At 45.0% G+C, this 25,330-nt stretch overlaps 1 protein-coding gene across 1 annotated transcript; it reads right to left on the bottom strand.

Moving 5' to 3' along the window:
- Nucleotides 1-14,356: 14,356 nt before the first annotated feature.
- Nucleotides 14,357-24,891, bottom strand: LOC138732438 (uncharacterized protein C3orf38 homolog). The gene is made up of 3 exons (XM_069879053.1): nt 24,759-24,891; nt 20,734-20,954; nt 14,357-16,794 (listed from the first exon to the last, which is right to left on the bottom strand). The coding sequence occupies exons 1-3, from the start codon at nt 24,889-24,891 to the stop codon at nt 16,237-16,239; spliced, it is 912 nt and encodes a 303-aa protein (XP_069735154.1). The 3' UTR covers nt 14,357-16,236.
- Nucleotides 24,892-25,330: the final 439 nt, after the last annotated feature.

Below are 25,330 nucleotides of genomic sequence, written 5' to 3'. Positions count from 1 at the left end.
AGGTGTAGCAGTAACCCTGGGTTCCCTCGTGCTTGTGATCCTGTTGTGCGGTGTCGGCATCTGGGTGTGGAGGAGCAGAGAAAAGTGAGTTGCTGATTCCCCCCAAGGTTCCTGCAAGGGCTGCTCGTAGCCACGAGGCGTTACTGGTCAGGCTGCTGGGCAGTGGGGAAGGAGGCCTTGGCCAAAACGCTCTGCTGAGCTTTCAGCCGCTGCCGGGTGCTTTAATTGGCCTCTGAACTCCTGGGCCTTCTTCCCGGGAGCCCCCTCTGACCAGAGCCGAGGTCGGCTCAAGCAGATCCTGCCTGGACATGAGTGACCGGCGTGGGCAAAGCCAGGTCAGGATGGGAAAGAGCAGGGGCTGAGCTTCCCCTGGAAAGCGAGACGCGCACCAGTGCCCGCTCCTGACAGGGAACCTGCCTGCAGGAATCCCCCTGCTCGGAGGTGCCATCAGGTGCCGGTGTCCCCCTCGGTCACGCTGTGCCGGCCGCTCTGAGCCTGGGGTGCGGAGCCGAGCCAGCTCCATGCCGTGGAGGAGATTCCACATCCTGACTCTGCAGCTGAGGCCTCAGCCACATTTTCTCTCCCCAGAGCCCTCTCTGTAGCTCCAGGAGCCCAGCTGGAATGCGGCAGCTGCCCCTTTTTGTATAAATACATATATTTGTATGTGTGTGTATATATATATATAAAAAACTTCGTGTCTGTCTGTCTGTCTATCTATCTATCTATCTTTGTATATGTATAAATATATGTTAGTGCTGTAATGTTTAAAATCCTTAAACAGCATTATGATTTTTCACAGTTCATACAAGCAGAAGTATTTCAAATTAATAGGAATTCTGTATATTGCAGACTACAGAAAATGCTACTCTGTAAAACTAAGGTGTCCAGCGGGGCTGGAGAGGTTAAGAACCACTGCCTTGAGCTAAGAGGTCTTGATCCAGGGGGGCTCTATTATTCTTTCCAAAGAAGAGAAATAAGACCCCACAAACATACCATTTAGGAAGATGTGTTTTCCCATCTTTCTCTACCCTCCATGCCAACCCTTCAGGTGCCACTGGGCTGAACCGTTCACACTTATGCTCTAGGAGGATACTGAGCACTGCTGAATGGGTAGAACAGGAAGGAAAAAAAATCTTGGCAATTTGTGAATTAGCACTAGAAAGGGGTAATTGTTGCCATTTCGGTTGTTAAGTTGTCACTGGAAAACAGGATTAGAGGAGGAAGGATTTCTCTAAGCCTCGGGAGAAAAGCTATTGCCGTGGAATATTGATGCAAGAAGAAATTCTTATATTCTGTGCTCTTCAGTGTACTTAGGAAAACAGTTCACTGCCAGTCATGATTTACTGTTATGATATTTCTCTTCTGTAATTCATAGGAACAATCAGAGAAGGCTGAGTTCTATTGAAGCCAACCTTTTTCTGCTCCACCTCTCTGGTGATTCTCCTACTCTGTTCCCGCTTGGCAGCTGACAGCAGCGAAGCTCTCCTGGCTCCAAGTGCCCACTGTCTGCCCCTGCTCTCCTGAACTCCTGCTATAAAATCTTCCCTGGTGAAAATATCCCAGCAGAGGTGTGCTGCTTTCTGCACTTGGCGTAGGTGCCTGGAGAAGGAGGCTATTCACTTCAGCTGATGCTGGCTGGTGTTTTCTTAATCTGCCTTTTCTTCTTCTACAGACAATTTTCTTAGGTCTGTGTTTGTTAAGAAGAGGTAAGATATCTTCTTTAGGACTAAGTTGTCTTTGAAGTTCCTTTATGAAGTTAGCCTTGTACGTCATAACAGGTACTGGGCTTTATTCAATGGAACTACAAAATGCTTAGACAAGCAAATGATGTAAGGAATAGTGGAACTGTGTGTTGTTTGGAAAGAGCTGTGCAAACTGCTGCCCAATGTAGATTGATGTGCTGAAGATTTATTTCTCAAAATTCAACATTTTTTAGAACACCTCAGTATTATCTTGGATAAATGCAAGATGTTAAATCAAACATGGCTCTTACGAGGGGGAGCAAATGGAACTAAAACAGTGGCAGCGACGAGATGTTCTCACAGTGATTACTTGGGTCCTCGGGGGAAACCATGAAATGGGAAATAAATCACATTCTGGCCCCCATCAGCGTGCTATGTATCGCTTTTCTTAAGCAGGTCTTGGGGTAAAGAGCATACTAAAGCCTGAAAGGTTCTTGTGTGGGCAGAGGAAGAAAAGCATCACCGTCAGGATGTCAGCAGAGAGGAAGAAAGAATGGGAAAGAGAATAATTTGTTTTACCAGCTCCGGGATGGAGGTATTCTAAAAATGACTAAAAGAACAGGGTAAGATGTATGTAGATAGAATCCATCCCTAGAGATTTCTTATTGTTTCTCTGCTCCAATCTTCATGTTAATACCTTTGGGTGAAAGAACTAATAATTATTTGTGTTGTAGAGGAGTGGTTTTCAAGGCTCGTTTTAATAGGAATTGTCATGGCGTTGTGAAAGAGCAAGAGTTAAAGGTGTTGTGTTAACAGGACTGGGAAGCAGACGAATAGTCCCGAGAGCTCTTCTGAGAGTGGGGGATTTCATCCAGGAGGAGAAGGCGGCTGCATAATCCTTTCCCCAAAGAGGTGAGTGCTAGAGGATGTAGGAGGAGTCTGAAGATGAGCTCATATTGCAACTTCTGACACCTACTGATTGTTTTAATTCAAGTATTCCAGAAAATCTGTTAAAAATTCATGCAGTTTGTTTTACTTTTCTAGTTTGGAATAATTGCAGTAGACTAGTAGGCTCCCATTTGGTTATAAGCTCTCCTAGATTTCACCAATATAAACTACTTCATATTGTTCCCCTGGGAATTTAATTGCATTAAGAAATGATTGGCCCTGATAGACTTCTATGGTCTATGATAATTATAATGGAATAAGATATCCATATAAAAGCATAAAATGATGCTGAAGCACATGCGTTTTGATCATTAATTAGTGAACTATCAAAGGCATTGCAGATGGAACTGGTTTTTTGCTTTTTAGAACAGAGCCTGACCACTGCAGCCTCAACTGTGTAGTAAGCTTATTTTTAGTCCTTCTTGCTTTAGTGAATACATCTGAACGTGTATTTATGTACATATTCAACTCTGCTGTGAACTTTGTAATGCTTTAAAGCTTCCTGCGGAGAAGTCTGAGAGGTAGGTTTCCTTCTGGAAGAGGCCAGTGAGGCTGCTCCGTTGGTCCAGAAAGCTCTTTCTGTAGCAGTTTATTGTTTTCTTAGGGTGATACCAAATCTCCCCGTACTGGTTAATGGAGCAGCTGGGACCTGCTAACGAGCTGGTTCATATGGAAACAGCTTACTCGTATAAAAGCAGCAAAGCTAAAAGCCGTTTGAAATCTGTGGTTCAGGAGTACTAGGGTTTTTATTCTCCTGTCCCCCAAAATCACTCTGTGTTCTGCCCATCTGGATTACTGTCAGGGGGGTTGGATTAATTAGATGAACAGATGTCAGTGTTTTATCCATTGCCTGGCATCCTGTCATCTTCAAAAGTATCCACAGCTTCCAGTTGGGACCTCCAGGACGCTGGAAGGATTTCCTCAGAGAAAGGCTAGGAGCTGGCTCCAGTATTTCAAAACCCACGTTACGGCAATCATGGCATTTTACTTCTGATTCTGTTGCATTGGGTACAAACTGAGGGAAAAACACGATTGCTTAAAAAGTGTGAGTGGAAAGGGGTGATTTGGATCTAAATATCTCATAGCATGTATTTCTACTTGTGTTTGTGTATTTGACAGCAGGTATGCATACACATGTATTTTTTCCCTTTTCTTAAATAATGTATGCTTTTTTATAATCAGATGTGCCTTAAAATATGACGCAAAAAGGGATGTTTGTCTTGGCTTATCTTTTCTGCCACACAGACATTCCTGAGCTTGAGCATGCGGGTGGTTAGAGGGTATTTTGATACGGTCTGCTTTCAGTAACGTCCTGTCAGGACTTGGGACTCATCTGCTCCTCTGATGGAACACTTAGGGCAGCAGCATCTTCTGTTGATATTTAGTAGCTGCAGGATTTCAGGTGCCATCACGATGAACCTGAATGTGACCTGAACTGCACTGAAAGCAGGTTGAGGTAGGAATGGCTTTTTATCTTCTTGAACCATGTTCGAGGTTGTGATCGTTCAAACTAAACATGGATCTATGCTAGCAAAGTCTTCCTCAGGGTGGATGTTCCCAGCTGTTTGGACATGTGCAGAAGGTGGTTTTATGCCTTGTGCTGAAGCTTGCGAAAAGAATGTAAAGGTGCACGTCTCTTAAGATTTCAATGGCATTTAGCTGTCAGAACTATGTAACAAGTGCAAATTAAGAAGAACGTAAGTGCAGCATCTGCCAAAAAGGCAGTAAAGATCTACCTGTGTTGTACGGCTGGCCTGTCAATAACTTTAGGACATGACCGCAGGTTTGAACATTTCAATCTGGAACAGATGTTCTGTTTCCAGGTATTCTTTTTGTGGGCTTTTGTTTGGTTTTTGTTTGTTTGTTTGTTTGTGCTTGGGGTTGTTTTTTCTGTTATTTTAGCCGTGTAGATATTGACAAGAAAACAAACTAGCCCTGAACTCTGCCCCTACCCCGACACATGCTTGTTCCCACCCTAGGACCGTGGGTTAGCACTCTGCCTGCTGGGGGACTTGCAGCGCTTGGGCTCCTGTTCGTGTGCTGACACAGCTCTATGGCCAGGACTACAGGACTCTCTTCTGATTATCCTTAGAGCGTTACTGGTTTTGCTCCAAGGAATCTAACTTAGCTGGAAAAGGACAAAACTAAATTAGAAAACAAAATGAGTAGAAAATTGCTTTTTGTGTTGTAATGCTTTATTGCCCTGGTTCTAGGCTTTTTGGCTCTGATTTGGGAGGTAGGGTTGTAGAGAAGAAGTTGAATGCCATGTCCTGCTGTCCAGCAACCACATATGTTTAAGGTGCTAGTTTGAGAAAAACCAAAAGAGTTCAATAGCGTCATGGGATTCTGCCACCTTTCCATCAGATCTCTGTATCTCAGTCTGGCCCGAAGCTCAGATCTTAATCTGACAATATTTTATTTTCACTCCCCTGCACGTGCAGTCATTTGGAATGATGCCTGGCAGAATCTGCCTCCAGATGGGATGGAGACGTTTCTTTCTTCCCATACCCACCTAGAGATGCTCTGCTTACTTCTGTTCTGTAATTCTTGTCACAAGGCTCCAAAATTTTTCTAGTCTTAACACCTGCAAGTCTGAATGAGGTAACGTGATAACGTTATCCAAGTGCAAACTCCAATTCTGTTCTTCTGGACCTTGCAGTCCAGAATGTGAATTTATGATGTGAGGGGAGATTCTTTCAATGTGGCAATTAATGTCTTTGTCAATCCCTTTCTTTTACAGTAGTACCCTTACTACTCCTCCAAAATGTATTTCTGTGAATTGGATTCAGTTATGTAGTTTTATGGGGGTTGGTGAGTTTTTATTGTTTGGGGTTATTTTGTTTGGGGTTTTTTTGTGTGTTTGGTTTTGGTTTTTTTTTTTCTAGTATTAGCTGTGTGCCTATCATTCTTCCCTGAAGTGAAACCCACTTGCATCTCAAAGCCCTTCATCTTGATTTACACTGTGTGGAAACTTAAGCTATTTGGTCTTAGATTGATCCGACACTGCTCAAGGCTTTGCCGTTCTTCCTTTCAGCAGCCTGTGCTCACAGTCTCTGTGAGACGAGCAGGTTGATTTACTGCTGGAGAACACTTGGGTTGCAAACTTTGGCATACCTGCTTGTATTGTTTATTCTTGCACCACTATTACGGAGCATTGTGCTTTAACAAAATATGTTTCCTCTAGAATGTGGAGCATTTAAGAGTGTCCAGAGTAATTGGAAACTTAATTGTAAGTAATTGAATGTGGGTAATTAACTATGGACTGTAAAGTGGAAAAAAGAAAGAGGAAATGCCTACTAAAAGCCATTAGTATAGTTCTGCAATAACCTCTGTCCAGTTCTTATAAAATCAATTGTGCACGCATTTAGAAATGGTACTTGTCACGTGAATTAATTATGCGATCTGTTGCCAGGGAATTGTTATCATCGGTGTTCTCCATCTCTGCTGAAATATTATTTAGTATCAGTTTGAGCAACATGGGAAATCCACAACTTATTCTGTGAAACACTTATTTTTTTCTGGAAAAAAAATATAAATATTTAAGATTTAAAAAGAAAACCCCGAACACTGCTTTTATTTCGATGAACAATAAGTTAAGCTTTATTTAAGAGTAAGAAATTTTGAAACTGCTGTTGTCACAATGCGGAAGACGGAGTGGCAGTATCTTTTGTGTTTGACGGGTAACGAATTGATGCAGAACTAAAAGATCTAATTGTCTTTGTTTGGATTTGCATGAAGAGCAGTCTTTGTTACATTTTCCTGCAGAATGTCTTCCTTGCTGGAGTGTGTCTGGGGTGTTGCCGCATGTGGATAACAAGGCAAAACCTGGAGAAAGCAATCGCTGAGTATGCAGCCCTTGTAAGCCCAGGGCTCGGGAAGCGGAGGGTATAGGGACCCGTCTGGACACGCCAGAGCCTCCTCCAGCAGGAAGGGATCGTTCAGAGCCTCATTGCACTGACACGCGCTGTCAGGCCTTGTAGGAGCTGCTGAGCCACAGGGATGGTGCAGAGTCTCTGCTGCCACCAGTTGTGGTCCCAGCTGAGCCCCCAGCACAGCCGCATCCCCAGCGGTGCCGTTTCTGGCCAGAGCCGTTCTGGCAGACGTTGGCACCCGACCGGCAGGAGCTGTGGGTGCTCAGCCCTTGCTGCAGGTCAGCGGAGGGGAGAGCAGCCCTGGGTGGCCGAGAGGACGCGCAGGCAGCTTGAGGGTACTGAGTCTGGCAGGGTTGGCCAGAGCTGGCCAGGATCGGAGCAGCCCCAGCTTCACCAACGGGTCCAGCCCCTCTTCTCCTTGGTGGCTGAGAACTCTGGGTGACACCTCAGGGTCAGGGACAGATGGAAGCTGGACACCCAGCTTGAGGCCGCACAGCTGCCTTGAGGGCAGCGACCATGAAGGGCTGTGGATTTGGTCTCAGGTGGCTTTTCTCTCTGTTCCTGGATGTGATTTACAGAACTGGTTTCCCTCTGGCTTGGGGATCAGTGGGCTCTTGATGGTGAAAGTGCCCAGGACATGGTGACAGAGATGGGGTTCTGTCCACTGCGTGTGTTTGTGACCCCTCCGTGGGATGGAGGTGGCAGGATGGGACGTGCTTCTGCGAAGGGCTCTTTCGCAGCAGAAGTGGCTGCAGTGTCTCCGTGTCCCCTTTGAAGGAAGGTGTTTACTGTCGCCTTGTGCTGGAGCTGTGCTGAGGCTTTGCCTTTCTCGGACTCCTGGCAGTGCTGTCCCAGCCCAGGGAAGCCCACCCTACTGATCAGATTATTCTTTCCAAGAGAATCCAGGTCCTGAGCAGTCTTACAGGGGAGCGTAAGTTGAAGACAAGTCCTGCAAACTGGAGGTGTGGAGCCTGGTGTCTGTCCTGAGATACATCGCCTGCAGAAGATGCCACCTCCCTGAGGGGAACAGTTCCATCTGATCCAACTCCTGCTTTCTTTCTCAAGAGATGGACACAGAGGCTGTTCAGAAGGTTGTCTTTCGAAAAGGGAATAAAAACCTTAGACCCCAAGCTAAATCCAGCATCGGCAGAAATTATGTTGCTTAGAAAACAGATAATAGAGAAAGACAAAAAAATTGAAGCACTGGAGGCTGAGTACAAACTTGCTAAGTTACGTGACTAATTGTAACTGCCCGTCCCTGCCAAAGGAGCAGAGGCGATGCCGGCCACTGGCACGCCCGGTAGCTGCTGTCCCGTAGTGACCCGGTGTCACCCATCAGGGAGGAGGGAGCGTTGGGGTGGCCCTCCCTGCTGCAGGGATGGGATTTGTCCATGTAGCTGAAAGGAAAACTGGACAAGGATCAGCGCTCCCCATGTGCTCTCCTGGCCCCCTGAGTTTTGTTGGGTGGGACAACCTGTCCCAAAGGCTGGGAGCGAACTTCCAGGCACCAGCGCTGGAGGGGAACAGAGAACGTCTTGGCCATGGCAAACGCCCTGTGAGCTCTCCAGAGGGGCACAGGATGGACTGACATTCCCAATTGCTCCTCCAGGTGTGCTCGGCGAGACAACCCCAAGTGTTCTGAAGTCGCAGAGGACCAAGAGTGTCAGAGGGCCCCCAGATGAGCAACTGCACTTGACGATGGGTGCAGTAGGAGCCCTGCATTCCCTCGTGATTGTGATCCTGGTGTGCGGTGTCATGATCTGGGTGCGGAGGAACAGAGCCAGGTGAGTCACTGATTGCCCCCATGGCTTCCTGCAAGGGCTGCTCGTAGCCACAAAGCATTTCTGCTCAGGCTGCTGGGAAATGGCAAATGAGGTCTTGGCCAAAATGCACTGATAAGGTTTTGGTTATTCTCAGGTGCTTAAATTTGCATCTGAACTCCTGGGGCTTCTTTATAGGAGCCCCCTCTGACCAGAGCCGAGGTCGGCTCAAGCAGATCCTGCCTGGACATGCTCCTATCACGTTGTTCCTAAGGGGCAATCAAGGTGGGGGTGTCATTTCCCTCCCCACCAGATCTCCACCATCAGAAGTCGGGAACAAAATGTGCTGTAAGGGCACATCCTGCAAGCAAAGCACAGGTCAGTGTTAATTGGTTTGAAGAGCATCCCCAAGAGTGGAGTTTGGGGACGTCCTGGGACCTGAGGTGTTAATAGTGTAATTACAGAGCTGTGTTTGGCCAGGGGGATTCCCATTCCCTGGATGGCTGCTGGGAGAAAGCTTTTCATCATGTTTCCACTAGTAAAACTCGGTATCTTGGGTTTACAGAAGGTCTCCCCAAAGGCACTGGTGGGGTAAATGTCTGGTGGAGGAAAGGAGCAATGTTTAACAGGGCTGACTTTAAGTTTACAGGAATACCAGGTAGTTAGAAGGTGGTGGCTGAAGCCATTAGAAATTTTCCTGTATTCCTTTTGTATGCGGCATTGATACTGTCAGGTCTTTCTGAGGTCTGGGTGTTAACAGGAGATTAGAAGAATAGAAAGTGTCTTTGGTCAAACTCTGACCCACTGGAAAAAGTCAGAACAGCGAGGCTCCCGCTCAGTGCAGAACTGAAACTGTTGAGCAGAGGGCAGTTATCTGAAGAGTTGGGCAACCAAGAATTTCATCTGTACTGGCCATGGATAATGAAATGACGATGAGGCATCGCCTCTTGGTTGTGAAGCCAGATCTAAGTTCAATTCTAGGATTTGGGGAGTTGAGGGAGGGAATTTTGCTTTCGTGTAGCTTATATCAAAATTGATTTGTCCTCCGAGTTTCCAGAAGGTGTTTGTAACCCTGAAACCAAACCTGTACCATATTCCAAAAGTCAGGTTTTGGAATCTTGAGCTCATGGTGGCGGGGCAGAGCAGCCTGGCCTGTATCTGTGCTGGGGTGCTAGTTTTCTACAGGGATGAGCGCGAGGAAGGTGACTGAGGGGTGCTGAGTGGTCCCACTGCAGGCTCAGTGTATTGTCTTGCATGTGCTGAGGGACCAAAGGAGGCTGGTGGATTTCTCAAGTTTAGAAAAGGAAGGGGAAAAGGCAAAAAGGAAGCACGCATCTCAATGGTGATGTTGTCAGTCACGCTTGTTGAAACTGCCCTGGTGAAATCCTTTGTGTGCATCGGTGTGGTGTTTGCTGTCTGTCTTTTGGGAGCATCTTCATCCAGTACAGGAGGAATTTTTTGTTTTATCTTAACTTTAATTTCCTCTCAGCCTCTTCCACCTCCTTAGAACCAAACCACCATGGGAAGAGAGGCCATAGAGTATGACCTGGAGCTGGCCCTTTAGAGGGCTGTAAAAGGCAGCGGGCTCAGGCTGGGGTGTTGACCTCAGCACAGCCAGTTGCACCTTAAATAGATCAGATGAAAATGTTCCTCGCTGGAGGATGAGCAGTGTTTCCTCGTGAATGAGGATGGTTGTTAGTCTGTGCTTGTTTCTCAGCTTGAACTCTCTAGACTGGTGGCGGAGGAATTGGAACCACTTGTGCGTTGAGTTTTGGGAGATGGAGACGGGCATGGCGAGTGTCTGAAATGCAAACTTGAGGTGTGAGGTAGGCTCTGTGGAGCCTCCTGCGATGCCTGTTGGATGTTGTTGGGTTCTGTGCCCGCCCCCCGAGTACCAGTGCCCGTTACGTAACGGCGTTGCCGTGCTACCCCGAGGTAGCACACGAGGAGAGTGACAGTTGGAGACAGTCTGACAGTTAGAGACAGTCTCAGTTGGTGTGCTCGTGACAGCCAGGCTGGTTTTGGTGCATCTGCGAGGTTTGGTGCCAGTTGAAGCCATGGCTCGTAGGCGCACCAAGTTTGGCTGCGTGTACCCGTGGTGCATCTGTAAGCAGCGCCGCCATGGGCCGACCAAACAAGTGCGGCCAGATACTCTGAGAGCTCGTACCCCGAGAGCTCGTACCCCGAGAGCTCGTCGCCTGATGATTTTCTGGGTCAAGGTACTGGTACCATGATAGCGCAGGCAGCGTAACTCCAGTCGAGCCGTTTGAAGAGGTGGCGGAGGTTTAGTCTAGGGGAGGGCTGAGAGGTGGGAGGTTGAACCTTGTGCCCCTGGAGATAGTGTGGATGCGATGTGGTAGTGGTGCTGGATGTTGGGACTGCCAGGATCTGACCCAGCCTGAGCTCTTGGTAGCTCCAGAGGATGTGGAAGGTACTAGAAACAGCAAAGGTCAGCACAGCGTCTCCACTTTGAGGATTGCTTTTTGGAAGCATTAATGTTTTGTTGATAACGCCTCTTGCAGTCAAGACACCGTCTTTTTTGTGTGTCGTTTTCTGTTTGCCACGACTCCTCTGTAGAGGTTCCCTGCCCTCGACATGGTTGGTGTTTCCCAGCGGGTTGAAAGACGCTGGGAAAGCTGCTGATTTGGCACCCGGGTCCTCTTCCTCACCTGCTGGTGGTGTCACCAGCCTGTTCAACTGCTGCTGCTGTAACCGATTTCTAGTTTGTTGATCTTGATAGAAAGGGCGCAGAGGGATCGGTGAAGCGTGGGTGGTTTTATTCTCTGCCATGTTTGCAATGATTTAAATCCAATATGACCATGATCCTAGCTGAATGGTTCCTTTGCAGCAATGATAGGATGAGAGGACATGGCCTCAGGTTGGTCCAAGGGAGGTTTAGATCGGGTATTAGGAAAAACTTCTTTACTGACAGGGGCTGCCCAGGGCAGTGGTGGAGTCTCCATCCCTCGAGGGGTTCAAAGCACATGTGGACACGGCACTCTGGGTTTAGCAGGCACGGCGGTGTTGTGCTGACAGTTGGACTGGATGAACTTGGAGGTCTTTTCCAACCTTAATGATTACGTAACTCCCTGGCTGTGGGGGCTGTTTGAAGACACAAGGGCAGAGCACTCTCTTCTACCAAGACCTCATTTCTTTACTTCAGTGAGGTCTCATCCAGATTCGGCCTCGTGGGTTAACCTGCCAGAGGTCCTGCACCATGTGAGGGAGGGAAAGCCCGTGGTGGTGTGACCTTCAGCTACTGCGTGGGGCAGTCGCAGGGGAAAACAAAGGTGTTTAACTTCAGCTGACAGCACTTCATGTGTGTTAAACGCTGCCACAGCTGAGCTTTTGGTTCATGGGAATCATTTTCCTTTTGGCGGGCAGATTGACTCGTCTTGGAGACGTGCACGATCATAAATGCCCTGGAGAAAACTGCTTCCACATGAAGCTCGAATGTGGGACAGGACAGGGGCCCAGGGCTTGGCTGCTCTGCTCCGTCCTGCAGCGGCTGCGCGGCTCGGATGGGCCGGTGCCTGCGCCCTTGTGGGTCCAAAGTTCATGCCGTGATTTCAAACAAGGCCGGGTAATTGGAGGAGGAGCTGTGTCACTGGGTTTGGTTATGGTTTTGAATAGGATTTTACATGAGAAAATAGAAATGTGTATTGAAAGGAGAAGGGAGCAAGCGGGGCGAAAAAGGAGAAGGGGGAGAAGGGGGCGAAAAAGGAGAAGGGGGAGAAGGGGGCAAAAAAGGAGAAGGGGGCGAAAAAGGAGAAGGGGAGAAGGGGGCAAAAAAGGAGAAGGGGGAGAAGGGGGTGAAAAAGGAGAAGGGGGAGAAGGGGGCAACTTTTAGGAATTGACTGTTCTGGCACCCTGGCCCAAGGGGTAGCACTGGGCATACATCAATGTCTGGCATGGGCCAGGTTTCCATGGTTATGCTACCCCTTCCTCTGCGCTGAGGAAGGGTGAAAGGAGAATTCCCTCAGTTCTTTCCTAATGTGTTTGCAGTTTCTCCATGCTCCCTGGGTCAGCAGGTGCATTTTTGCAAGCAGATCCTTGCACACAAATGTTTTTTTCCAGAGCCACCCCAGCTGGCAGTGTCCAGGGTCTCAGCTGTAGCCCCTCAGCTTGCTCCATCACTGCATCCCTGCTTTGGGAGGACTTTGGAAAGGAGCTGCCAGCTTTCAGCTCTCTCCCTAGCAGCTTTTTCCAGCGAAAGGACTGCCCGAGCCATCAGGCAGGAGCACTTGGGCCCAGTCTGGGCTGTGCAGAGCCCTCTGCCACTGCCACCAGTTAATTTCTGGTACCTTCGAAACCTTATTCTCTCCTAAAATCTTTCCTCCTTCTGCTTATTTCAGGAATTCTGTCACTCGGTTGTTTCAAAGAGGCAGGTAACAATACCAAAAGCTGAATTGTCTCAAAATCCCAAGCGTTGCACTGAGCAGACGCCTGTCTAAGTTTGTGATTATTCAGCCTCTTGCCTTTGCTCCGGTACTTTGCCCACCCAAGCTGCTGTGGTTGGCATGGTGGCACCATCACATGCCGAGATAACTCAACGCTTTGGAGTCTAAATTGAACATGTTGGAGATGAAAGTGCCTTCCAGAGGAAGCACTGCTGGGGAGTTGGAAGATCCTTATGGCTGGCAGAAAGAGGGGAGCTTCCTGCCTCTTGGGTGATGTAGCATTGCGAAGGGGCTGGAGTTTGTCCTCAGAGTGAAGCGGGGTACTTAAAAACCTTTAGAAGGAAGACCAATCTTCTATGGGTCCCTACTTCCAACAGCGCTGCTTTGAGCGCTTCCACGAGGCCCTAGCACACAAAGGATGCTAAACTTCCATGAGCCATAGGAATAAATATAATATGTTATATGACTATAGCAAGTTATAGCTTGCTTGTTGATTCCGCAAGTCCTGCCCGCTTTGTTGCAAGTCAGTATTTTGCTTACTAACAAATTACTTGGCAGAGATAGATCTAGAAAATATAAATTTAGCTTTTCAGCTTAAGTAGTAGTGATAAGCATAAGAAATTGTACTGAAAATATGTCTTGAGGCTTGACTAAATAGTGATAAGAGAGGAAAATTAACGAAAACAGTTTTAAATAAGTTTTATTTATTTTTGCATAATCTCCTAAATGCAACTAAGATGGCCATTATTTCCAAAGGTAAACCAGCTACAAGTTACTTCAGCTCTGAATGGCAGCATCTAGAGGGAGTGATTAAATCAATTCCATAAATATTTCAAGCTTTTTGGCTGTACTTTATTTAAACAAGTCCTAACTTTTTCCTTAAAGTCAAGGTAAAGCTAAGAGTATCTTCTCATATTTACATGGCACTCAGTGTTTTTCTTCTTAAAAAAAAAAAGGAATTCTGAATGTGACAATTATTTGAAAATTGAATTCTGAATTTCCAGTAAGGACATATATTACAAATAATAATCAGAACGCCTAAAAGTTATCTGTGATATCCTATGGTGCACTACTGCAGACAGGACCTCACATCTCTCACTTGGCACAAAATGAACATGCTACATACACAAAATATGAAGGAGCAGAGGCAGTGCCACCTCTCTGCCCCCCTTACAACCTGACTGCAAACAGCTCTGCCGGTGCTGACTGATCTGGCAGCAGCTTTCAAAACCCAGTTCTTGCCTCCATGCAAGATGGAGAGCCATAAGAACCATTATAGGACTGGAATCCCTTTTTCCAAGTGTAAATAAAACCCATATAGAAGGGAAGAGGATGCTTTTTAAAGAGAGAACGCGGGCCTGGGAGAAAAAGAGGAAGGTGTATCACAGGATAAAAAGTCATACCCATTAGTAACAGTTGCTCACCATCAGCTGACTGTCAGTGCCTACCAAATACTCAGGTGGTGGGATTGTAAGGAACAGACACTGTGCCATTTCCTGCATTTTGCAGCAGCAGCCTGGGATAAGTGCTGCTCAGCAGCAACCATCAACTGCTCATCAACTGCTGCTACCACTTGCTCCTTGGTAACTAGTTTGAAGTAACCCATAAGGACACATCAAAATCAGCTGCCGCAGAAGTCAGTTATCAACAGCTAATGAGCAGTATAATGTATGCAAATTCTTAACAGCCTGACAAAGAGCAACAGCAGCAACTGCACCAACAGGTCATCAGTAAATCGAACAGCACCTACTCAAGTCTGCAGCTGAACAGGGATTTACACAGAGGTCACAAGGCTGTGACAATTTAACGTCTTGTGTACTTTGTTTAGGAGAACTGAACAAGTAAGAACAAGTTCTTAAGTACCAGCCTTAGTAAAAAGCTGATTTACCACAACACTCCTTGCAGTCAGTATTTTGAAGTTATCAGGCATAAACATTTTGAACGTAACAATTAATGAAGGCTGTTATTTGATAACTTGCTTAAGCCCACAGAAATTCAGGTTGTCACCAAAAAAAACCAAATTCTCATCTCTGTTCCTCACACTGACACTAGCACTTGTGTGGCCAGCGTTCCTACAGAGCTGATCAGTCTGAAGCCTTTCTGACAAGGAGTTAGTTTTCATTAGTACCAGTCTCTCTTGTTCAGAGTTAGCGTAAGTAATAATGCCAACACAAGAAGGAAACCAGGACAGGTACCCGAGTGGAGGGAGTGGACCACCCACACCACAGCAACTTACAGCAGTAATGAAAACTACACCCTTAGTCATGTTCATATTTAACACACTAACTAAAGTAATAGCTACGCTGCCACTAGAAAGTACAGTTCTGCCAATGACAAAATATTTAGTTGAACTACAGATGGCCATACTGACTGTTGAAAAGGTACCCATTCAGGCCTTCAGGTAGGCTTTTGTCCTCACCTGAAGAGGAATGCAATTCTCAATACACAGAACGAAACTGCTTCTTCCAAATTTTAAATTCAGGTTGATTTTTATTTATTGTACATCAGTAGCTTAATAAGCTACAACTCAAGCTATTTATTGGGATAGAAAATTCCAACGCAGTATTTGAGATTTTGCTTAGAAATTATTTTAGAATAATATATTTTATTTTTACAGTGAACTCAAGACGTAATGTCAATGTAATAAAACACTTCAACATAGATAAAATTCTGATTTTGAGAAAATATATAAAAATCACATCTTTTATATTAAAATCTGTTTTAGGTATATACAAAATAATTATCAAAGCATTTGGTTCATACAGTGCTGCGGTAGGTCATGAAATCAACTACTTGACACAAGGGTCAGTGAGTCAGTGCTACAAACGGATGCCTGGGCAACCATCTCAAATTTGTCTGCTTGAGGACAAAATACAACAGAGTTTGTCTGTATTCATGACAAAGCTGGAAACATGAGGTAAAAGGAAAGGAACCTATTAACCCTAAGAGAAAGAGACTTGTATGATGCAAAGTTTCTTGCATTGTCCCATTAAACTACTTCTGTTACACAGTGAGGAACCACATTCAGAAGATAAATGGCAGCAGTTTGTATTTGTATTATAATGTCTGTCCTCTCCAAAAACTCCCTACACTAGCAGATGGTTTTCTTGGGATTCACATCTCCATTTAGACACTTGCTAATCCAAATTCCAAAAAGCCAGAAGGAACAACTTCCTGTTACAACTCAGGTAAGAGTTTTAACTGGTGACCTGAAGAGAAGCAACATGAAAACTGTGAACCTGAAGTCATCTAGTTCATGACATACTGCGGCCATCCCATATTTAAACGTAACCATGTTTTGCAGGCAAGAATAACCAAACTAATTCCATTCACAACTACAGTACAAAATATAAAGTCATTCTCTGAAATGTTTGTTGCTCCTGGAAGGGTAACCAAAAGCATCGCTTGTATTAACAGTTTAGACTCTGTACGTCAGTTTGCCATCCAGCAGATCTGACTCAAAAAAGAGACAACATCCCATGGTCCTAACCATTTCAATATTCAGCTATGCACCAAAAGTGGTATGTTCCCCCAGTCATTCAGTTGTGAAAGAGTTGCTCAGAATTTCTGTGGTTCAAACAGTCAGTTCTTTCCCATCATATAACTCTTGCAATTGGTGTGACTCATATTTTAGGGAGGGTTTTTCAATTTGCATCCCAGGACCCATAGTGTTCTGTCCAACTATTTTAAGATTCACAACTTTTATTTTCCAGGTATTCTGCCTAACAGGACAGCTAATAAGTCCAAAAATTTGTTCAAAGATGCCCAAACAAGTGTTGTCCCCATGTATCGTGCCAGCCACAGCTACCAGCACTAACCCATGTGGAGACATGGCACACTTCAGTCCATTGGAATGCAAATTAGGGTTGAATAGAATATATTCTTCTTTAACCAATGAGAGCAGGCGAAGGCTAACCATTTCTGCACCAATATACTCTTCCATGTTTTTTTCTAATGTGTTGTAACACAACTTCATTTTAGCATCCTCCCAAAAGTGCTGTGGTCCCCATCCTTCTTCAGCTTTTACTCCCAAGGGATGTTGAGAATTCAGGAGTTCAAAGAACCATTGACAGAATTCTTCTCCTAGATTGTGAATGTGATCTTGTGGTGGCTTTTGTCTCTCTCCGTGATTCTGCAATCAAGCACATTTTTTTCTTAGAACTATTTAGCTTCAACATGCAAGCTACCACTTAAAACAATATAACTTCATGTAAATCCTTTTCTTTTAAAACACTCTAAACCTTCAAGTGTTCTGAGACAGTCCTGAAGAAAAACTATAGAGTAAAATCTCATTTATTTTTAACATCATGATTATCTTATCTAGAGAATCTGAGTAGGTTCTTTGAAATAGAGTAAGAGTAGTTCTTCAGCTTTGTCTTGGTCTTCAAAACAAGAAGGATACAAATCCAACCTGAAAAGCCGATCTCACATTAAGGTCTATGTCACGGCTTGGCTACTGCTGGCAACAAAGAACCCCATGGCTGCTCACTCACTGTACCTCCCACAAGTGGGACTGGGAGTAGAATCAGGAAAAAAGAAGGGAAAACTCATGGGTTGGGATAAGGACAGTTTAACAGGGCAGCAAAGGAAGAGAAAATAAACCAATAATCACTCACTGCCCAAAATCCAACACCTGACATGCTACCAATCCAGAAATCCAAGCCATGCTCTGCAGCTGCACCCCCGAACCTTGCTGCAAAACTCAGTCGTGATTACCGTGTTGCTAATTGCGCCACAAACCGCATCACCTACCACGCTACGAATCATGTTGCCAGCCCCACCCCCTAGCCAACTACCCCCTTACATTCTGAGCATGATGTCATGGTATCCAATATCCCTTTGGCCAGTTTGGATCAGCTGCCCTAGCTGTACCCCAACTTCTTCTGAAAATTAACTCTATCCCAGGCAAACCCAGGACAATATATCAATTTACTAAAAAGTGCTTATAAATAAGCAATTGTGTTGATGTGTTTCTGCTGTTTCATCTTGCCTTCAGGCTCTTCTTTTTGGTAGCTTTTAATTTGGTGAATTGTGTCAGTCTCTGCATCTTCATGTAACTGATAAGAACAAATAGCACTTGGTGGGAAGACATCTTTTGATTATGTACATCCTAATAGCTGAAGCTGACAGAATACTTTGGATTTATGGGGGTATTTTGCCTACGTCAGTGGAATATGCTTACAGAATGGACAACTAATCCAGGAAGAACAGATATTCAAAGAATTAATGCCTTCCAGAAATTTTTCTCACACATCACATGCCCAAATTTAGCCCTGGCAGTAGTAAGACTGCCAAAACCCATCCAAAAGGTACTTGTTCACTTTTGTGAGTGATGTTTGTAGTCTTCACCGTATTTCTAATAGGAAAAGAGCCCAAATCAAATAAAATCATACCTTTGCTCCTCCAAAATAGACAAAAATCTTATGCAATCTCAGTTATTTTTCAAATTGTACAACTGACCACTTAAAATGGACTGAGACAATAAGACATCAGGATAGGGGGACTGGAGGCATTTTCACAGAGCAGCATAGGCTTACTCCGGGAATAAAGACAATTCTGCTCAGCCTGCCAAAAAAATCTTCCCTTCAGAGTGTTATAATATCCTTTCTTCAACACTGAATGTGCTGAGAAAGTATTTTTAAGTAGTGAGACAAAGTACACATTGTTAGTAGACAGCCAAGCCTTTGTAGAATAGTTTGAAAATGCTCAGTCGAAGATTCTTGTCCTGTCTAGGAGCCTTAGAGAAGAATGGACCAGTGAAAGAAAGCATGAAACTATTCATAACACTTCTTCCACTACTTCCTCATAGGTTATGGACAAGCCACTTGTGCTCTTTTTTTCCTTGTTTAACAGAAAATGACACATACATGCCCTCCAAAAATGCACCTAAGATGTAGAGTGATAAGAAATACTTCAAAATAATTTTTAAGTTTAATGATGGGTTGCTGAAAATGACAACAAAGTGGTGGGTATAAACTTTTGAAGCCAATTCACAGTAAGTAGCAAAAGCAAGTATCAGTGAGGAACCAGTAGTCATGGTCTGAAAACCGTATCAGAAGAGGGGACAAACCACTCCAAGTGCTCTATCACTAAATATATACTGCAACAAAGTAAGCAGTAGAGATTTTTTTAGACACTATTATGGGTCAAGCTGAGAAAAAGATCTATTCCTTGCAGTTGACTTCTTGGTACGCCTACAACTATGTGCAGAAAAACAGTGAAAGTTAAGCACAAACAAGTTGCTTAGCAATTAGATATTTAAGACAGGTTTTAAAGTTGCTTATAAGAATACATTCGGTTTAGAGGATGCTTCTTTGTAAAAGAAGCATCACTGTAAATTGCAATAATCAGATGCTCAAGCAACACTCCTGTGAGCCTACTTAACTTGTGCATACACAGTTTGTTTACCCTCTGCTTTCTTTTACAATAGGTAAGACTTTTTACTTCGGAAAAATAATCCAAACTTTCCAACATAAAGACACATGACCTCCAACTGTAAGGCAAAGCATTTTTTGAACAAGAAATAAACGTACAGTAATTGTGTAGGGCTTCTCAGCATTTGGAACTTGATAACAAGATTTTTAGATGTAAACTAAACATCACAAGTTTGCTAACATCAAAGCCCAGTAAGTACTAAATTAAGTATGTTTTAAGCAAGTATTAAGTGTGAAAAGTTTGGAGACTTCAAAGTAGAAATGTTCTATTTGTTTCACAATAAATTGTACTTAATTTCTAATTCTGTTTCTAGTTCTGAATTTCTAATTCATGCTATCCATCTGTTCAAAACGGTTAGAGCCACCAGAATTAAAAGAAAACAAAGGCAAAGAAAGATGTATGTGATAAATAGCCAGTTGAATTTCTCACTCTTTGTGAATGTGTTTCAACAACTTCGGAGAATTTAATTTACTTACCTTCAATCATAAAACTTTGGTTAATACTTGTGAAGTGTCCCTTCAAGAGCAACCCTTTTTTTTTCCAAAAGATGCACACAAAAAATTGTTTTGAAAACGATTCTCAGCTAAATTATAATTCTTATACGCTAATCCCCGAGAGAAAGCTCAATGCAACAGGTTATCAACATCTACAGAGCTCTAACAGTCCAGCTGGTGGGGCTGTTGCCCAGTAGGTCTCACAAGTACAGCACTTGAAAGAGCAAGGTGGCTAGTTAGAACTACTCGGTAAAGATCCAAGACTAATAAAACGCTTGAAGTTCATTACACCACAAGGATTTGCTAAATGGCAAGATTTTGAACTCCAAAATAATCTATCATTTCCAAAACAAATTTAGTTACACCGTATTAAGTGTTACTAATATCAAGGAAAAAAATGACACAGACCTGGCACTGCTACAAACTTTACATTTCTGTACATTTATATAATTTCACTAAAATCCTTTCTGCACTCTAACTGAAAGACTAAGAAGGAAACCAGCTTACAGACAGCATCACTTTGATTGCACTGTCTCTACACAGTGCAAAGCCACTTAATACAGGCACTTTTCTCTCTGTTCCCTCCCTCCTGCTCAACATTTTAGACCACTATCGACAGACGTGCCCTACCAGTGGTTTCCCTGATGTGGCTGAAGGATGACTGTAAACCCTTGATTTATTCCAAAACTTAAAAAAATTACAAGGGGCTATGCAGGGTTTCTGTATTAACAACAGTGTTTTCAGTTGTCCCTGAATCCACAGAATTAATTGTGCATAACTTCTATTTTAGCTTACAGTATAACTTAAAAACTCCAAGCACTGAGAAGATCCCACACATTAGAATTCAAATGCACTAAGGTACTTCGCAAGACAGAGCAGAAGATTGTGCTCTGCAAGTGATATGTTGGCACAGATATCTTTAAATTATGTACCTAAAAAAAAAAACAAAACCAAAAAAACCACACAAACAAAAAACAAAACACCAAACAAACCAAACCAAATCAAAAAAAGGAAGAGTTAAAGACCTTCAGTACCTTCCTAAACACAATTTGGATATTTGGATGTACATTAGAGCATTTATACTGGATATCTTGCAAAAGCAACACTAAGCATCCTCAAGCATCTCAGAAAGCAGCACTCACCTCTGCATGTGTTTTTTTCTCTTCTGATTCTGAGGCATATGTTGTGAGCTTCCCACTCCAGTATTGCTTTACACAATCAATGAGTTGATGCTTCTCAGAGGAAGGGGGAACTGGAATTTCTTGTGCTGCTAAATACTTAAAAATTATTTCTCGATAGACTTTTCTGCGTTTCAGAAGTTCTTCTGCACTTTGGCTGTAAACCAAAATGGCCTGAATGGCTTCTGCAAGTAAAGAAATTTAAGTTAGCAGTTGCTTTCCTCATGATTAAAATGCAAACCTAAGCCATTTCTTGAACTCGTGACCAGCACCAAACACAAACCAAGACAAATCTAAATGAAATGCAAAGACTTTAAATTTTGTTTGCAAACTAATCATATTAGACACAGAAGATACCTAAGAACATATTTCAAAAAAGTGTTGGTTTTACTGAAGACTTTGCTATCTTGTAATCCCTACTTCCAGCATCCATGACTGCTTAGAATTATGTATTACTTCAGCTTGAAGGATGCAATTTTTACTTCCAAATGAAATTACTAATATTTTTCAAATATTTTCAAGCCATTTAGAAACTTCAAGTGCTTCAAGAAGTACAAAGATTCTTGCGCACGACACATTTTGCCTATACTTCCTGAGATGCAGGAAATAAGTTCCTGTAACATTAAATTATTTAGGTCTTCCGGCTTCGTGTCACCACACAGCACTTTCACTTAGCAAAACCTGAGCTTGGTTTCACTTTCCATTTGAAAAGCTCTAGGATATTCAAAACAAACCATCCACATGTCTTCTTGGAAGCAAGACTACACAGAGAAAGAAGAAACAGACATATATTTTATAGTTCTTCTGAATATGGAATCTGAGTTTTAATTTCTGCATCAAATGGGTAGATCACACAATTCAGTCAGAGCACACACTGTTCTTCTGAAGAAAATGCAAGTTGTCAGGTTTTTTCCATAAACAGAAAATTGAAAGAAATGCAGACAGAGAGATAACTATGGTAAGCTCTGATTCCTTGTATGCTGAACAAGAACTCTAGTATCAGAAGTTTGCATTTTTCTTTGAAAAAATACACAGTAGTGGAAGTGAGTTTCCACCTAGGTTCCTGAAGATACACAGAGATGGAATTAAATCTGTTTCATTTCCACATTAATAAAGTTACTACTCCCAGGTTTGTAAGAAAACACCACGTATTGTCACACAATGATAGTGTGCACTGAAATGTTACATTAAGAAAATCAGCTACAAGGCTCTGTGGCAAAATCAAGAAACATGAAACTGAAATTCATTTCACTTTTGAAGTAGCTGCAGTAGCCATTTCTCACCTGAACTGAGGTTGGGTACTTACCACGATACCTATAAAAATCGTATGTTTAAACAAGAAGAGGCTAATAGCTGAAATTAAAAATTAACATATTTTAAATAAACCTACAATCACTGTGAAAAGCAGATAAAAAAAGAAGCAAAAACTACAGGCATAAGACCTTTTTAAGAAATGTGCTCAGCAAATCCTACAGGTCAGCTTTGTATCACACAAAACACATTCAAGGTTTTTGGATGAGTATATTTCAAGGCAATATGCTGAGTGTCCTGAAGTAATTCAGATACAAAATTAAATGTCATGAAACAAATCACAGAATCCTAGAATGATGTGGGCTGGAAGATCATCCAGTTCCAACTCCTCTCTTTCAGCTGAAACCTGTTATCCCTCATCCAATCACTACACTCCCTGATAAAGAGCCCGTCCCCATCTTTCCTGTAGCCCCCTTTAAGTACTAGAAGGCTGCTATAAGGTCTCCCAGGAGCCTTCTCTTCTGGCTGAACAACCCCAGCTCTCTCAGCTTGTCCTGTATGGAAGGAGCTCCAGCCCTTGGATCATCTTCATGGCCCTCCTCTGGACTTGCTTTAACAGATCTATGTTCCTTCTGTGCTAGAGACCCTAGAATTGACCTCCAGTACTCCAGGTGTGGTCCCACAACAGAGTAGAGAGGCAAAATCAACTCCCCCCTCCCTAGTGGTCTCAACACCTACAAAATGATGGGGGATGGCAACACCTGAAAGTGCTGGGTTCTACAAAATATATTTGATTTGTGATTTAGCCTTTAAAAGCCTGAAATCAAATGTCATTTAATGCAAACAGCAAGAGGCACATGGGTCTTAAATATAATTTTTAAACAATAACAGGGCATAAGAAAGGGCATGACACTGCATGAAGCTCACCAGGGGGAGGGTGAAGGGTGTTCTTCGAGAGAAAAAGACCTGCTTGAGATCTGCCAATTTGCCACAAACTGCAAGCTAGGTCTGAGCACTCTAGGGTCACAGCCTGCATGGACTGGGAGGCTTTACAAGGCTCCCGACAGGACCCAGCAGTCCACAGCAGCCACCCTCAAGTCCTTGGGGACAGCTCAGTGCTCCTGCTGAGGTCAGGCACGTGCTGTTGGCATTAATGGTCTGTGGAAGTCAATGTTGATAGGCCTCAAGCTGTGGTAGCCTCTGCAGTGGTCACTTCAGCTCGACCGGCCGACCTTTGGATATCTGAGGTGCAGCCTCTGTGGCACGGAGCAAATCTCCACTTGGGACAGAGGGAGCTGTTGGACGCCTTGGGAACTTAGACCAAGCAAGTTACACACATCCGCAAAACACAGAAATGTTCTATAAGCTAAAGCTGCTTTTCTACTACATGCAAGGCTTGAAGCTTGTGCTGCTCCTTCACATGGCAGTATTTTCTCTGTCTAGGGCAGAATATTCAATGATGCTCACGTTATAGGTCAGAGATACCTTAAGATACCTAAATTACCTTAAAGATCATACGGTGCCAACCCCCCTGCCATGGGCAGACACCTCCCACCAGACCAGGCTGCTCAAAGCCCCATCCAACCTGGCCTTGAACACCTCCAGGGCATCCACGGCTTCCCTAGTCAACCTGTGCCGGTGCCTCACCACCCTCATTGTGAAGAATTTCTTCCTAATGTCTAGTCTAAATCTAATCTGGCTGATGAGAAGCTCACCATGAGTTGGCAATGTGCTCTTGCAGCTCAGAAGGTCAACCCTACCCTGGGCTGCATCAAAAGAAATGTGGCCAGCAGGTCAAGGGAGGTGATTCTGCCCCTCTATTCCTCTCTCGTGAGACCTCATCTGGAGTACTGTGTCCAGTTCTGGAATCCTTAACGTAAGGACATGGAGCTGTTGGAATGGGTCCAGAGAAGGGCTACAAAGATGATGCGAGGGCTGGAGCGCCTTCCATATGAGGACAGGCTGAGAGAGTTGGGCTTGTTCAGCCTGGAGAAGAGAAGGCTCGGAGGAGATATTATAGTGACTTTCCAGTAACAGAAGGGGGCCTACAAGAAGGCTGGGGAGGGACTGTTTACAAAGTCTTGTAGTGACAGGACAAGGGGCAACGGGCATAAAATGGAGAAGGGAATATTTAGACTAGACATTAGGAAGAATTTCTTCAATGTGAGAGCGTGAGGCACCAGCACAGGTTGCCCAGGGAAGCTGTGGCTGCCCCATCCCTGGAGGTGTTCAAGGCCAGGGTGGATGGGGCCTTGGGCAGCCTGGGCTGGTGGGAGGTGTTCCTGTCCGTGGCAGGGGGCTGGAACTGGATCATCTTTAAGGTCCCTTCCAACCCAAACTATTCTATGAGCCTAATTTAAATTCCTCGGCCCACGCCTCTCCCCGCCGCAGGAGCAGCCTCCCCGCAGCCAGCACCGAGGCAGCCGCGGCTGCGGCCTCCGCGGGGCGAAGGAGCGTCCCCCTCCCCACCCCAACCCCCACCGCGAGCCCAGGGCCGCCCCGGGCAGGGAACGGGGACCCGTGATCTCCGCCGGCACGGGGAGGGGAGCCACGAACGGGAAGAAAGGCGCAGGGAGGAAGGAGCAGAGAATCAGGGAAGCAGAGAAACGGGGGAGGAAAGAGCAGGGATCAGGCTCCAGCGATCCCTGCCGGCAGGGAACAGGGAACGGGGAGCAGGGAGGAGGCTCCCTCGATCCCCGCCGGCGGGGAGCGGGGAGCAGGGCGAGGCTGCCGCGCACCTTGTCGGCTCTCCGGGTGCACCACGCGGTTGGTGACGGTGTCGGCCAGCGCCAGCAGCTCCTCGGTCCGCAGCAGCTCCAGCAGCTCCCGGCACCCGGCGCGCTCCCGCTCGCTCAGCCCCAGCGCCGCCATCGCCCCGAGCGGGAGGCGCCGCCCCGCCCCGCAGCGCCGCCTGCCTGTCCTGCGGCCGCCGCTGGGAGCGCTCTGCGGGTCTGATGGCAGCGTTGGTGTGAACTTCGCAACAGTCACAACTGCTGTTAATTTGGAGCTGGCTCCAGCTCTCTGCCCGGCCTTCAAGATAAGAAAAGGCTGCGAACAGAGCTGAGGGCAGCAGGCACCGCTTCATATATATATATATATATATATGGACTTTATGATGGAGCCAGCAGGTTGAGGGAGGTGATTCTGCCCCTCTGCTCCGCTCTTGTGGGACCCCACCTGGAGCATTGTGTCCAGTTCTGGAGTCCCCAGTATATGAAGGATATGGAACTGTAAGAATGGGTCCAGAGGAGGCCACAGAGATGATCCAAGGGCTGGGGGACCTCTGCTATGAGGAGAGGCTGAGAGGGTT

This window comes from Phaenicophaeus curvirostris, chromosome 31 (genome assembly GCF_032191515.1).
Source record: "Phaenicophaeus curvirostris isolate KB17595 chromosome 31, BPBGC_Pcur_1.0, whole genome shotgun sequence".
NCBI lineage: Eukaryota > Metazoa > Chordata > Aves > Cuculiformes > Cuculidae > Phaenicophaeus > Phaenicophaeus curvirostris.
This window is presented reverse-complemented; position numbering and strand designations above follow the sequence as displayed.

Excerpts from the sequence above, each read along its gene's own strand:
- LOC138732438 (XM_069879053.1), bottom strand. The coding sequence starts at position 24,891 with ATGGCGGCGCTGGGGCTGAGCGAGCGGGAGCGCGCCGGGTGCCGGGAG. Across the intron at positions 20,955-24,758 it reads GCACCCGGAGAGCCGACAAG|AAGCCATTCAGGCCATTTTG; the intron begins GTGCGCGGCAGC and ends CTTTACTTGCAG. Across the intron at positions 16,795-20,733 it reads AGAAAAAAACACATGCAGAG|AATCACGGAGAGAGACAAAA; the intron begins GTGAGTGCTGCT and ends GCTTGATTGCAG.